At 46.2% G+C, this 15,677-nt stretch overlaps 1 protein-coding gene across 2 annotated transcripts in view; it reads left to right on the top strand.

Annotated features, from left to right (window-relative positions):
- Window positions 1-11,121: 11,121 nt before the first annotated feature.
- The window catches only part of ZC3H4 (zinc finger CCCH-type containing 4), a gene marked incomplete at its 5' end in the record, with an annotated part of 42,543 nt that continues 37,987 nt past the window's right edge, over window positions 11,122-15,677 (top strand). Inside the window, one exon of one of the 2 annotated variants that reach the window (XM_082862373.1) lies at window positions 11,122-11,282. In XM_082862373.1, coding sequence (XP_082718499.1) covers window positions 11,122-11,282 — 161 coding nt within the window. Of the gene's footprint in view, window positions 11,283-11,475; window positions 11,542-15,677 lie in introns of those variants that run through there. The other variant, XM_082862374.1, reaches the window with a different exon arrangement.

The following is a 15,677-nucleotide window of genomic DNA, read 5'->3' as shown; positions in this document are numbered from 1 at the left end:
CATATATATCTATTTTTTTCAGATTCTTTTCCCTTATAAGTTATTATAAAATATTGAGTATAGTTCCTGTTCTATACAGTAGGTCCTTGTTGCTTATCTGGCTATGAGTTTATAATTGTTGAAGTTGGATGATGGGTACATGAGGGTTCATTTTACTCTTCCCTTTATTTTTGTGTATCTTTGAATTTTTCCATAATAAAAAGGTTGGTTTTTTTTTTTAACTTTTTTTAAAGTTCTGAATCTAAAGCTATCGAACTATGCCGTGCTACTATTTCCAATCACAGGATCAAATGACCCAATGACAGGATCAAATAATCTCTGTGCAGGAAAGACTTTTAGAAGTCATGGAATGACTGGGCAGCAGAGGGCTATATCAAGTATCTTTTGGATAAGCCTTTGGAAATAAACACTTTTGCTGAGTTGCCTTATATTATTAAAGAGAAATGTAAATGGATCATAGAAAGGAAAATAAAGGAGTCAATCTCTTTTGAAGAGCGAAAACAGATCCTTAGCGTTGAATGATTTATTTGTTAATATGTTGACCTTGAAATTGACCTTAAAGATCCATGGCATGTACTCATTTGCATTTGGTTAGGGAGTGATCTGAGCCTTTACCTGTGAGTATTTAGTAACTCTTGTCAAATGATCACTTTGTTAAAAAGAGCCCTGAAAAGTAAAGCTAACTGCTCTATAAATTATTTTCTCTGCACTTCTAGACTCATTCAACATCTAAAAGTGTCCCCTTTCCCTCTTTCCCCTTATACATTTCTAAAGCTTATAGAGAAATTTCAATGTAATGATATATTCTCAAATTTATATATTTTTAAACTTTTTTTTACAGAAGTGAAATTCACATAACATAAAATTAGCCATTTTATTTTATTTTTTGGCTGCGTCACATCATGCAGGATCTTATTTTCCTAACCAGGGATCGAACCCGTGCCCCTTGCAGTGGAAGCCCAGAGCCTTAACCACTGGACTGCGAGGGAAGTCCCTAAAATTAACCATTTGAAAGTGACCAGTTCAGTGGCATTTAGTACAGCCACCGCTGGCAACCACCATCTCTATCAAGTTCCAAAACATTTTTATTACCCCAAACATAGTGGTATACATTTTGTAAATTTCCAGGAGTCTGCCATGACTTTGCTATGCACACAATTCCAAAAGGACTGGAAAAGTTCAGCATGACAGCTTAATATACCTTAGTGTAAACTGTTCTTTCCATTATTTATGAACTAAAGTTAACTGCGTTCATTAGGTAATCATTCATTACCAACGTAATGTCGCAGGACATCCTATCATCCCCACTCCCTATCCTCTAGTGCCGGTAGGTAACAACCTCCTCATTATTGTGATGTCCCAAAAGTTCACGCAAATTTCCAAAACATCCCCAAGGGAGCAATATTGTCCCCCTGAGAATCAGTTGACGACCAAAAATAATTTCCCTCCATAATTTTCAAAATGTCCTCTAGGGGGCGACATCATCACCTTAAGAATTAGGTAGACCAAGGATCATCTAAACTGGACCTCTTTACCTCCGACCTCCCCAATAAATCCAAGATTGGATTAGCAAGAAAGAGGTGGAGATAGCTATCGGGTTGGCAATCAGTAGGACCCAACACACCGTAATGCCTCTCTTTGGCCAATGGTCTCCTTTTTTCCCCAGGGTTTCCAGAGGTTGGAGCCAGCTGCTGGTGCTGGTTCTACACCGTGTGATGTGTCTTCTCTCTAAAGGACTGCTCATCCGTGGCACAAAGAACCCATCCTAGAGCCACCCCAGGAACTAGAAAAAACAAATCTTTTGCCAGAATTATGATGTTCCAAGAGTACAATGAAACGTGTGCCGTGGAGGCATTGGTTAGACTTATGGGCATTACAGAAGGTTCTGTCTCAGAAAAATACAGGAACCTGCCTGCTCAAAGATGTTTTGGAGATCCAAAAGAAGAGGTATGTTGGAATGCAATATTTTTTCCAAAACAAAAGGCGAGTTGCTGAAACTTGTGTCTCCCCCGCCCACGCACTACAAAAAAGCCAAAATGTTTGGAGGCCCTCTTGGAGTTCTGGAGGCAATTTGCTTCATGGTTGGGAGACTTGCTCTCACTCATCAGCAAAGAAAACTCTAAAGCTTCTGAGCCCCATGCAAGAGGAGTTTCTCTAGCTGGTCCAAGATATAGTGTATCGGAGAGGGGAAATTTCTCTTTTCACCCCTCTTGGGTTCTTGTGGCTGGATTAGTAATAAAATTGACACAAGACAGATTAACAGGAGAAAAAGAGACACATTTTAATCCTTGCCCATGGAGGTCTCATAGAAATGGAACCTAAGAAGTGGCCAAAACAGGCAACTTCTAGACAAAAATTGTTTCTTTCAGACAAAGAAACAATAAATTGGAGAGTAATTGACAAAACAAAGAAACTTAGGTTTGGGTGCTTCATTACTAAGGAATTTAAGCAAAGTTTGGGCTTGGGTAGTAAATTAGTAAAGAAGTAACTTTTTATTTTTTATATTTTATTTTTATTTTATTTTTATATTTTATTTTTTATATTGTTTATATAGCCTTCTTGGCCCTGAATTCCCTGTCTCTGGTGATAAGGGAGTCTTTCTACCTCTCAGTACAGGGAAGACACCTTTCACATAGGAGATGTATTTCCTGTTTTCAGGGAGACAGAGAGGAAGGTCAAAGTGTCCCTCTTGTATCAGTCATTTTTTCAGTAACTTTCATTCGAAATTATCAATATGCCGTTGAGCTATATTTTGGGATGGCCTGCCCTAGGTCCCTACAAGTGCAGAGGACTCTGCCATTTGGGTCTTATAATGCAGTGATCCAGGGGCTCTCAAAAGTGGTGACTACACTACAGTTTGTCTGGTTTACTATTGATGTGCATTTAGGAAGTTTCCAGTTAGGGGTTCTTTCGAAAAGTGCTGCTGTGAGCATTCTTTTTTTTTTTTTGTTTGTTTGTTTTTTTTTTTTTTTTTTTTGTTTGTTTGTTTTTTTTTTTTTTTTTTTTGTTACGCGGGCCTCTCACTGCTGTGGCCTCTCCCGTTGCGGAGCACAGGCTCTGCACGCTCAGGCTCAGCGGCCATGGCTCACGGGCGCCGCCGCTCCGCGGCATGTGGGATCCTCCCGGACCGGGGCACGAACCCGTGTCCCCTGCATCGGCAGGCAGACTCTCAACCACTGCGCCACCAGGGAAGCCCTGTGAGCATTCTTGTTTGTACCTTTAAAAAATATTTTTTTTAATTGAAGTATAGTTGATTTACAATGTTGTATTAGTTTCTGCTGGACAGCAAAGTGACTGTTTTATATATATGTTCTTTTTCTAAAAATTTTATTTATATATTTTAGTTTTGGCTGCGTTGGGTCTTTGCTGCACATGCGCTTTCTTTAATTCCCACGAATGGGGGCTACTCTTCGTGGCAGTGCATGGACCTCTCTATGTGGTGGCTTCTCTTATTGCGGAGCACCAGCTCTAGGCGCAAGGGCTTCAGTAGTTGTGGCACGCGGGCTCAGTAGCTGTGGCACAGGGGCTTAGTTGCTCCGCGGCATGTGGGATCTTCCCAGACCAGGCCTCGAACCCATGTGCCCTGCCTTGGCAAGCGAACTCTTAACCACTGCGCCACCAGGGAAGCCCTATATATTCTTTTTATATTCTCAGTTTTACATGTTTTTCATTATGGTTTATCGCACTGAATATAGTTCCCTGTGCTATACCGTAGGACCTTATTGTCCATCCATTCTATATGTAATAGTTTGCATCTACTAACCCTAATCTTGTTTGTACCTTCTGTATGCACTTGTTGGATATATACTTTGGGGTTTGTCAACGAAAAAAATTAATCAGTTGATCTAGGAAAGAAATGGAAAATTTTATTTGAGCCAAATGGAAGATTATAACCTGGGAACAGCCTCTCAGAAAGCTCTGAGAACCGTTCCACCCATTACAGGTCAAAGCACAGTTATATAGGTTTTTGAGACAGAAGACTGTACATTAAATGACGTAGATAGTTTGCACAATCCAGATCTGTGAGTACAAAATGGTGGGTCCTGTGTCCCCTTACAAGATCCAGAAGGAATGTTATCTTTTAAGGAGTTGTCTTGTTGATGCCTGGAGAATGTTTCTCTTTATGGTAGAGCAGGTATTTCTGCCAATGGGGGAGGTTTGGTCGATGCCTAATGCAGATACACAGTGCGCTGCAGAGGGGAGAGAGGAGGCCAAAGGGCAGAGAAAAAAACTTTTATGTTTAAACTTTTCTTATCTTGCCATAAAACATGAATTTTATTTCACAGGTTGGAATTGCTCTATCTTGGTGTAGGTGTACGTTCAGCTGTAGTTGATAACTGCCAGGCTATTTTTCAAAGTGGCTCTAAGGGAACTCCTGTGTTTCTCCATTACTAGAATACTTCTGTATTTTGGTCACCAAATGCGTGGAGGTTTTCCCACACCAAGCAATTCTCCAACTGGCATGGGGTCCTACACTTCAATTCAGTTCTGACACTAGCTGGAGTTAGCATGAGATCCTGCAAGTTAAGGGCTTGTTGCAGGAAGGGGGACCCCTTCCAGGGCCCGAGAGAGGGCTCTTGTCTAACACTTGGAAATGAATTATCCGAGGAGACACACGTGCTGACAAAAGCAAAAAACTTTATTGGGAAGGGGCACCTGGGTGGAGAGCAGCAGGGTAAGGGAACCTGGCAGAACTGCTCTGTCACATGGTTCGCAGTCTCAAGTTTTACAGTGACGGGGTTAGTTTCCGGTTGTCTCTGGCCAATTATTCTGACTTAGGATCCTTCCTGGAGGCGCACGTATCTCTCAGCCAAGATGGATTCCAGAGTGAGGCTTTCTGGGAGGTTGGCAGGACATATCATCTCCTCCCTCCTCCTTTTGGCCCCTCCTGAATTCTTCTGGGTTAGTTTTGCAAGACATACTGTGGGCTGGCATGTCCTCCCTCCTTTGGGCCCCTCCCGCATTCTCCCAGTTCTTTTTCGGTGGCAGCACCCTGAGCCTTATTGGGACCACTTGCTGCGAAACAGCTCATGCAAGAGGTTATCATCATGTCTAGCCAAGGCGGGCGGTTTCGGTCAACGATTCCCTAACAGGCTCAGTTCCAGGAGATGGCCCACCTGCAACTTCAAGTGAAGTTGGCAAGTACCTACAGATTGGAGGTTCCCACAATCCCTTCTTCCAGTTCAATTAATTTGCTAGAGTGGCTCACAGAACTCAGGAAAGCAGTTTACTTAGAAGATTACCAGTTTATTACAAAGGATATGAAAGAATGCTAACAGAACAGGTAGATGAAGGGATGCATAGGGCAAGGTCCAGAAGGATCCAGAGCACAGAACACAGAAGCTTCGGGAATTCCCTGGTGGTCCAGTGGTTAGGACTCCACGCTTTCACTGCCCAGGGTGCGGATTCAATCTTTACTCCCTGTTTGGGGAACTAAGATCCCTCAAGCCATGTGGAGAGGCCAACAAACAAACAAAAAACCCCACAACACAGAAGCTTCCTTCCCCTTGGAGTGTGGAGTGTACCACCTTCTTGGAACATGGATGTTTTCTTATTCACCAACCCAGAAGTTCTCCAAACCCCATAGCTCAGGGATTTTTAGGGAGGTGTCACTATATAGGCACGATTGATTAGATCATTGGCCATTGGTGATTAAGCTAATCTCCAGCCCTTCTCCTTTCTCCTAGGGGTTGGAGAGTAGGACTAAAAGTTGCAAACCTCTAATCTCCTGATTGGTTCCCCTGGCAACCAGCTTTGTGGCTTTCCAAAAGTCACCTCATTAACATAAACTCAGGTGTGGTTGAAAGGGGCTTGTATGAATAAGAAAAGGCACCTTTATCTATAGCTTTTATCACTTAGGAAAGTTCTAGGGCTTTAGGAGCTCAGTGCAAGGTACAGGGACAAAGACCAAATATGTATTTCTTAATATAAATCACAATACACATGGTTAGTCCAATTTATAGTCCTATCAGCAGTGTAGGAGAGTTCTGGTTGCTCCACATTAGCACCAATACCTGGTTTAGTCACACTGTGCAATACTACACAGAAATGAGAATGAATGAACTTCAACTATATGTCACAAATCTAATGTTGAGTAAAGGAAGCCAGATTCCAAAGAGCATAGGTTAGAAGTCAGAAGGGTTATTACCCTGGGAAGAGGTAGTGACTAGATGGGGACAGGAGGAGTCTCTGGATTGGCTTATCATTTTCCGTTTTCTTTTTGTTTGTTTTCTCCACCCTACCCCCTTTTTAAAAAATAATTTTCTGTTTCTTGATTTAGGTGCTGATTACATGGCATATTCACTTCATGTAAACCTATCAAGCTGTATAATGCTGAACTAAAACCAATAAAACACCGGGTTATTTTATCACCAAAATGGGTTCATCCAGGAACAGAAGAATTGCAATTCAGGTCTCACAATCTATGAGGAACTACAGGCAAGCCCAGAGAGCAAAGGAAGGGAGTCTGCTTTTATAAGGAAAAGGGGGGAGTTGGGAGGGGCTATTCTACATGAAAGTTCGTTGGAGGAAAGTAGGAGTTCAGGGGTGGCAATGACTTCTCATTGGCTGGGCTGTTGCTAAGTGAGGAGAAATTCTTCCTTTGGTATAGTAAAGCAGTTGCCCCTCCTGTTTGGGAGTGCAAGGTAGTTTCTTTCCGTGGGGTACACAATTGGCATCAAGGAGCAGGGCACGAGAGCTCCCCCTTCTGGCCTCTTGACTCCATCTTTTCTTTTGTTTTATGAATTTATTTATTTATTTATTTTTGGCTGCGTTGGGTCTTCGTTGCTGCCCAGGGCTTTCTCTGGTTGTGGCGAGCGGGGGCGCTGCTTTTCGTTGCGGTGCGCGGACTTCTCATTGCGGCGACGTCTCTTGCTGCAGAGCACGGGCTCTAGGCACGTGGGCTTCAGTAGTTGTGGTACGCGAGCTTAGTAGTTGTGATGCATGGGCTTAGTTGCTCCGCGTCACGTGGGATCTTCCCGGACCAGGGCTCGAACCCAGGTCCCCTGCATTGCAGGCGGATTCTTAACCACTGCGCCACCAGGGAAGTCCCTGACTCCATCTTAAGTGAGGTTTCTGTTTATTAATTTTCACAATACTCGTGATCATATTTTTTCTGTATGTATGCTAGTCTTCAATAAAGTAATAAAAATAAAAATAAGGGTAGTCTGTGGGCCTCTGGTAAGCCTCAAGGAGAAATAAACCTTGGGGTTTTATAAAAAGCCATGATCTGTCTGGTGATTGATTCTTCTAGTACTAATAATCCGCTCTTGGCATATTCATGGGTTCTGTGAAGACCACTGACTGGCCACAGAATCCCAGGTGATGGTGCATTATCTGAGGCACCAAGAGATGAAGTGGGCAGGCCCAGCATCTAGTGGAAGTGTTATATTGGGGACTGAACCCAAGCTGGTCCTCAAGGCACAGGTAGTTCTGTGAAAAGTTCTCACACTTACCAGCCACTGGTGGCAGGTTGTTTACCTTGGATCCTTTCCAACTGGAAGGGTCATCAATTCCCCTTCATTGCAATAATGATTGTCATCACTGTTGGAAACTTTTTTTTTTTTGCCTCTGCCCTATTTCTGCCAGCATCACCATCCCTGAACTTTACTATCTGTTTTCACAGTATAAATTTTTTTTTTTTTTTTGCGGTACGCGGGCCTCTCACTGTTGTGGCCCCTCCCGCTGCGGAGCACAGGCTCAGCGGCCATGGCTCACGGGCCCAGCCACTCCGCGTCATGTGGGATCTTCCCGGACCGGGGCACGAACACGTGTCCCCCACATCGGCAGGCGAACTCTCAACCACTGCGCCACCAGGGAAACCCCACAGTATAAATTTTTTAGAGTTAAAAACATCACCCTCACACAAAACCATGGTGAGCACATATCAAAGATGTTACCTAACTCATCAATGGGGGAACTAGCAGAAAAATAAAGCTGGTTCAAGGGAGGACATGAGATATGAATATGTACAGACAGTGGGGGAAAAAATGCCGGAATTAAGTTGGAAAGTTTGATACAAAACTGGTTAATGTCTTTCAGGGCTGTCTTTTCTGGCAGAAAAAAATCACTTTGAAACATGAGAATCTTCCATAACTTTACTGAGTCTGGACCCTAATCAACAATTAAATATTAAGTCCAAGTGTCATCTAGAATGTCAGAAGCTCTTGGTGGACAACGTTGTAGTTTGACACTGAAAAAGCATGGAGAAATCTTGCTCCCTGGGATTTGCTGACATTTTCATTTTCCTCATTACCTAAAAGGAAATGGCCCTCAAAAGCAGAAGGCCCTCTAGAATTGTGGCTTATTGAAGCTTCAGAAATGGTGCCAACTGGAGACCAGATCTTGAAAGGACAGGGTACCATCTCCCTAGACATGGTCTGTGGTCTCACCTAGTATTGTTTTGTCTATAACTAGAATACACGGGGTTCAGAAATCAAGGCATAGAAGGGGAATGGCACCTTTCACAATGACACATAATGACCCACTTCTGTGCTTTTCCTTTCCATTCTCACAATCCTGCTCTACTAGCTCTCCGTGTGTTAAAACAAACAAACAAACAAACAAAAAAACCTTTTTTGGACAATTTAGTTATGAGCATGTGCCAATGTTTTATTACAATGATGCATGCAAGGAAAAAAGGTCTCTTGTAGGCCAACTGAAACATTTTCTCTTGGTAAGGTCATTTTATAGAAGAGAATTGTTAAATAACCCTATTAGACTACAGATTAGATCCAGGAAGAAAAGATGATCCAGTTAAAGATAGCAGATTCTTGGCTGGCAGTCAGCTGACTGTTAACTGGGTGGGCCACTGATTTCCCAGAAGTTTCATTCCATCAAAATTCAATAGAAAATGGCTTAATCATTTCACTTTATCAGGAATGCCAATTTCTTCCCTGAAGGAGGTTGTAAATCACCCACACGAAGAGCTTGTGTCCCAGACCAGGTTTGGGACATTTTAAATTTTATAGTAAGATTAATATAGCGGGTGATCTGGCGCCTCTGTCTCCAGGATTTTCTCTGTTCCTGGAAACTAAGTCGTCCTTGCCTTGTTTCAGGGCCTGAAATAAGCTATTTCTTTTGCCTGGAATTATCTCTTCTTCATGTCTCAGCTTAAACAACCCTTTCCCCCAGTATAATAGGAGCCCCCCTTACTCTTCAACTTAGAGTTTCTTTCCCCTGGGGCATTATCAGTTTTTAAGCTCCAAAAAGAAACTATGTTCCATTCGCCCATTACAGGACTTGGCACTATACAAGGAGCTCACAAAAGCATCGAATGAAGATCCTCTCTTGTAAACAGGACTGAACAGAATTTTTGCTGGGGGCAAGAGCCAAGTACCTAGACACCGCGAGGTTCAGTCTGCACCGATTCAACGGGCAGCTTGGACTTCCCTGGTGGCACCGTGGTTAAGAATCTGCCTGCTGATGCAGGGGACACGGGTTCGAACACTGGTGCGGGAAGATCTCATACGCCGTGGAGCAACTAGGCCCGTGCGCCACAACTACTGAGCCCGCGTGCTGCAACTACTGAAGCCGGCGCGCCTAAAGCCCGCGCTCCGCAGCAAGAGAAGCCACCGCAATGAGAAGCCCGCGCACCACAACGAAGAGTTAGCCCCGCTCGCCGCAACTAGAGAAAGCCCGCGTGCAGCAACGAAGGCCCAAAGCAGCCAATAAATAAATAAAAATAATTCTCACTTTAAAATTTAAAAATGGGCAGCCAATAGTAGCTCCCCTTAGTACAGTTGTGAGGATCAAAAGATTTTACGTTTTTATACTCGAACCCGGTTAGTGCTCCCATGTTCGGCATTTAAGATCTTCCACCTACTAAGCAAGCTCTAGGTTCTTAACTCCCCCAAAGCACTACCAAGGACCGCCCTCCCCGCCCACCCGCACCGCCCAAGGATAACATCATCAACCCAGGTCTCTAATGATGTCATCTCCGGGCCTGTTCTGCTTCATCCTCCGGAAACCTACAACTCCAGGCACCCGGTCTCCAGCCTTCGGTTATTTTTTTCTCTCCATAGCCCGAATTCCTTCTTTCCCATTCTCCCACCTAAAACTTTCGACTCTTCCCGCCTTCCCTCAAGGTAGCAATTTTCGGTTCTCTCCGCTTGCTCTCGAGCGAATTCCTCAAAGTCTTTTACTCTCTTAATTAATCGCTTCACTAGCCCCACACTTCAGCTCTTTCCATCTAAATCCTATTACCGCCGCCGGGCGTCAGTCGGCTGTTTCCGCCTCCTGTCACCCACCCTAGACACCGCCTTCGCTTCTTTTCGGATCACCTCAGTTCCTTGTTTTTTTCCCAGTCCCGATTCGCTTCGGCTATTTCCGGCTCCCCGGGGCCCCCCCATTCTTTCTCTAGCCCCACCCCCGTTAACAACTTCGGCTCTTTCCGCCTCTCGCGATCTTCAGCTCAGCTCCTTCCGGCTTTTTCCGCCTTGCCTCGGCCTCACTCTCACCCTTCGGCTCTTTCCGCGGCCCTTCGGGAGAGCAGTCTGTGCCTCTCTCCTCCACGTGACGCCGCCTCCGCCTCCCAGTTCCCCCTCCCACCTCGCCCTTCCTCCCGCCTCAGCCTCTTGGCACGTCCGGGCCCGAGCCGCCATTTTGTATGAATTTCTGACTGCGGCGGGGGCCGGGAAGCCGGGGCACCAAGGGCCGGCAGACAGACAGTCGGCCTGTCTCTGCGGCCCGTTTCCTTTTCCTAAATTACTTTTTTTTTTTAATCGCCCTCGCTCGCTCTCCTCTTTTCCCTTTCCCCCTCGCTTGCTCCATTGCGCGCGGCCCGCGCTAATTACACCGAACTACCCACCAGTGTCCGTGTCCCCCGGGTCTCCCACTCCCGGGCCCGCAGCGGTGTGTGTGTGGGGGTGCTCTCGCCCCGATGAGGGCCCCGCGCCTGTGAGCGAGTGACCCCAGGGGCGGGCTGCGGAGAAAGCAGGCGGCGAGCGGCCCGCTGAGGCCTAGGCCGCGCGGCCTACGCGGAGGTCGGCGCAGAGGTGATTCCGACACTGAAAAAATATATACCCATTACTATCAGGAGCCCTCAGAGCTGAAGTGTGCCCCTCCCGCCACGCCCAAGCAGTCCTTTTTCGTGCATTAACATCCCCTCCCCCCAAAGGAACTATGGAGGCCGCGCCCGGGACCCCCCCGCCGCCGCCATCAGAGTCGCTGCCGCCGCCATCGCCGCCACCGCCATCAACGCCTTCGCCTCCTCCGTGTTCCCCCGACGCCTGCCTGGCCACCCCGCACCTCCTCCACCACCGCCTCCCGCTCCCTGACGACAGGTCAGGCCCCCGGCCCGGCCGGGGCGGCGTCCCCGGGGGGAGGTTGAGGAGGAGGAGGAAGGGGGGCGGCCGCCATATTGGGCCGGGCCGCGGAGGAGGAGGAGGAGGAGGAAGGGCGGGGTCGGTGGGTGTCTCTCGCTCGCTCGCTCTTTCTCACTTGCTTTCTCTCCCGGCCTCATGCGTTTCCCCCCCCTCGCGGCGCTCGCCCGCTCTCCCTCGCTCTCGCTCTGTCTTTTTTGGGCGCCATGCTGAGGGGAAGGTGAGGAGGCGCCCCCCGGACCCCCCGCGCCCGCCCTGGGGAGGGGGCGCCGGGGGCGGGGGGGCTTCGGAGGCCCACGGGGGTCCTGGCTGCCCGTGCTCCCGGAGCTGGCAGCCACGGGCCCGCCTGCCCGTCGCCTGGCTTCGGGGAAGGGAATGGGGGAGGGGCCCCCGGACCCTTTTGGGGGGGATCTCGAGCAACAGCCCCGCTCTTAGGGGTTTGGAGTCGGGGGGGTGGCTCCCAGAACCCGGCAGTATCCTTTCTCCTGGGGGAGGTGTGCCCTGCCCTACTTGGAGAGGTACCCTAGCTTTTGTAGGAGGCAGGAAGTGGGGGTTCGTTAATTTCTTTCTCCATCCTTACGGGGGGTCCTTTCGGTGGGGGCCTCTTGTACTTTTTTTTTGGCGGGAGGTGTTTCCTAGCTATTCTCTAGGGGGCAAAATTGGGAGAATCTCTCGCCCCTTTGGAAGCCCCTGCCTCTTTTTGGGGAGAAGACCCTTCCCCATTCTTTCCTTAAAGGGAGGGGGTCCTCCTGATTTTCGTAGGTAGGTGATGCGTTTATTGGCGGGGGTCGGGGGGGAAGCTGGTGAGGTTTGGTTTCCCTGCCTTGGAGAGGAGAGGAAGTTGGTCCCCTCTTTCTCGTGGGGTTCCCTCCTTTTTCGGGCTAAAATGGGGCGCCATCCCTTCCGGGAGGAAAAAAACGAGGTTTCCTTGTGCTTTGGCAAGGGGTGAAAGGCAGCGCCCCCCTCCCCTTTATTGAGTGCGAAATGGGCTCGCCCCATGCCTTTCTCTGGAGAGTGATAAAGGGGCCAGCCCGGCGCGTTTCAGCGAGAGGTTGGGGCCCCATTTACCCTGCGTCAGCAGAAGGTTGGGGTGCAGGGTTCGCCCACTTTTTTGGTGGGGCAGGGGAAGAGGTGGCTAGAGAGTGGGTTTGGAAATCGTAGAAGGGTTTCAGCCGGCAGGAAAGTGAGTCTTGGAGGGAGTGGGGGTGGGGAGGGGAAGAGAAGGCGCTGGACAGATGGCTGCCCCGTCGCAGCCCGGGGCTGGGGAGTCGCAGAGGACCCTCCCTTAGACAGGGGTCTTAGCTAGGGCTTCCCATGCCAGGCACCACGGCCCCTTCTCCCCACTCCCACCTCCCCTTTTCCCTTTCTCCTTCACAGACCATACTTTGCCTTTTAAAAGAAATGCCACCCACATTCAGAGACACAAGTGCAGCAGTTTGGTGAGCTTTTACAAATTTTTTTTTTTTTGTTTTGTTCTGTTTTGTTCTAATTAAATGTATCGTCCTGGGAATCGCAGCCCATCGCAGCCTGACTCCAGTTCAAGGAAATAAACAGATTAGCAAAGGTCTGTTCGCTAAGCCCACGTTGGGCTTCCGGGCCCCCTCTTGGGGGCAGGTGCATTACTCAAAGGTGCTTACACGCTTTATTCGACCTCTAAGGAGTTCTCTTATGTCAGAAGTGTATGTCTTACAATGGGTTGGGATGGTAAGTAGCCTCTTTTATTGAGTAATTCAATTATCTCCCTCTTTGTCCCTTTCCTGCCTGCCTTCCTCCTCGCCTTTAGACCAAAGTGATGCTTGAGAGCGTGAATTTATATGTTCAAATCAGGATTCTAACCCTGTTGAGCCCTTTTAGACTTGCACATCCTTTTCGATGTTTAATTTTTAAAATTTGATGTACACAGTTTTCTCAAAAAAGAAAGTGTATTACTGTAACATAACAAAAACCTCTGTAAAAGGCCCATATGTTTTCAAGCCCTTGGTATCCCTCTTGCCATTTCAGTCCATTGCTTTGTCTCCAGCCTTCATCTTTGAAGAAAGTGGTTACTTCAAGTCCATTTGTAGGAGACGAGGTTACTGAATTTGGTTTATGATGCTTGCGTGCAAGTTAATGTTCTCCCTCCCCTCTGCCCCAGCCGCCCCAAAAAGATTGTGGTTCAAGTAGATCCAATTTTCTCATTTGACTCCGATGTCTCTTATGGTGATGGACGTTTAAATTAAGCAAGTCATTTGTAAAGTACTGTTTAAGCACCAAATCTGTAAAGTGTGTCAAGCCTCAGTTTCCTCTCCCCGTCTCCACTGTTCCTTTGTTCGAAAGCACATGCCTGACCGTGAAAAGTCGATGCAAACGTGTTACACGCCCAGCCATGGTGGAGAGAACACTTCCTCCGGCCCCCAGTCCCCCCTCTCCTACATGTACAAGGAAAAAAGAGCAACAGAAATGACTTGCAGAACCAAACACTACTTCTGATGTGTTTTACAAGCATAAGTTCTTCCGTTAAAAGACAAAACACGTTGAAGTTCCATTTTCCCTCTTGCCCACTTTTGGTCCCTGACATACTTTGTTAGAGAAAACTTTTTAACACACAGCCCTCTTCCCCTCCCAAGATCCTGTTTCCTTTTTTCCATTCTTAGGAGAAAAAAAATTCACCGACATTTAGATGAGGAAACATGTAAACTGCAATTCAGTGGGCCACTTGTTTTGTTCTTCCTCTCGGTATGTTCACAACTTAACTGCTGTGAAGATCTTAGGTATGTAAAATCATTTGTGGGAGGAAGAAGTGTCCACACAGTCCAGTATTCCTGCAAAACAATGTCTGAAGCACAAACTGAACACACTATCCAGTGCGCAGGGTCAGCTGAAAATGAATTGCATTTATTTGAAGTTTCCCATCCTTTGTAAAATTTCTCCTCCAGGAGCCAAGTGCAGAAACTGGATGCTAACAGATGAACCTTCCAAGTGACAAGGGCTACTAAGTGTAGAAGGATGCTTTTTTAACTTTACTTTTAAAGTGAAATGTTAAGGAAATTGCATTTCTTTTATAAGTGAAAATTTTAGCAGTCATTAATGTTAAAATATTTCCTCAAGCACTTAAAAACGCTCAGGCATATCAACACAAAGGTTTATTGTTTTTTCCTTCTCAAAGGAATCTCATCCATCAAATCCAAGAAGCCCCAGTAATTATGTCAAAGTATTTCAGTAGTCTTTGTTTTTGAAATGTGACAGTACTACCTTTTCCCCCTCAAACTGATGTACCAGTATTAGTTAAATTTCATATTAATGGATGTTGCAAAAAAAAAAAAAGGGTGTCACTCAGAATCCCTGATTTAACAGCAGCTCTTATACACTTGTAATCTTTAAAATTTTTATGTTCTCTGGGGAGAGCTTTAATCTGAAAGCAAATAAAAATCTCCCAGTAGAAACAAAATTACTTGTGACCATGAAAACAGTTATTCTGGTCCTAAACCCCTTTATATTTTTTATTCCCCTCAAATTTGCTCTTCAAAAGAAAAAAAATGTGATTCCGCAAAAGGGCTTTCTAAATTCATCATCTGTACTATCTCCCAGATAGGGTTTCGATTTGCTCTGAAGGTTTAAATTTTTGATTCTTAACAAGCCGGAGTTTTCTTAAAGTAGAGCTAGCTATTTTAGAAAACCACTAGTATGGCTTTGCCTCAGCCTGGAAGGCTGATCCCAAGGGAAAGTTGTTTTGCACCTGAAGAAATGAAGGCTTTCCCAGCTGTTGACGGGCAAGTTAGAGATGAATGGTTGCTTCTGAGTTTGTGATTTCCCCTCCAGTTGAATGTAGACAGTTTCATATCGGGCTGGTCCAGTTATTTGTTGTTGAATAATGCCTCTACCTCCGCTCCTTTCTCTTAGATCTTTTCCCTTCCCTGATGTGCGAAAAATGGATGTCTCAGGGTTGCCTTACTTGTTGTTCACTTCTGTTACATTTTTGTGGTTATCAGGTTCCTAGAACCATCTTGTTGTGTAGGCCAGATCCAGTTACGATAAATAACCTCTATGGCGAAAATCACTAATGAAACTATTTCCAAGCCTCTGTGGGTAGCTTCAGGTCCAACCATATTCCAGAGAACCTAATTTTGGTCCCCGCAGACGATATTTTCTAGTACCAGAGTGACTGGTTCTGACCCAGCTTAGGAGGTTAGAAGAAAATAATTCAGAGCAAATAGGAAGTGAAGTGGCTGAGTTTCTAAATGAGCAAGGTGCTCACCTGTACCTTGGTAACATAACGACTGACATAATAGGAGAAAAAAAAGGATTGTTTCTGAGATTTCTGGCGGTTGGTATTTAATAAGCTGATTCCAAGATCCGTAGGAGCAGTCTGCTCATTGG

This window comes from Leucopleurus acutus, assembly GCF_964270905.1.
Source record: "Leucopleurus acutus genome assembly, chromosome: 20".
Classification (NCBI taxonomy): domain Eukaryota; kingdom Metazoa; phylum Chordata; class Mammalia; order Artiodactyla; family Delphinidae; genus Leucopleurus; species Leucopleurus acutus.
Note: the sequence above shows the minus strand (reverse complement) of the source record. Positions and strands in the feature narration are given on the sequence as shown.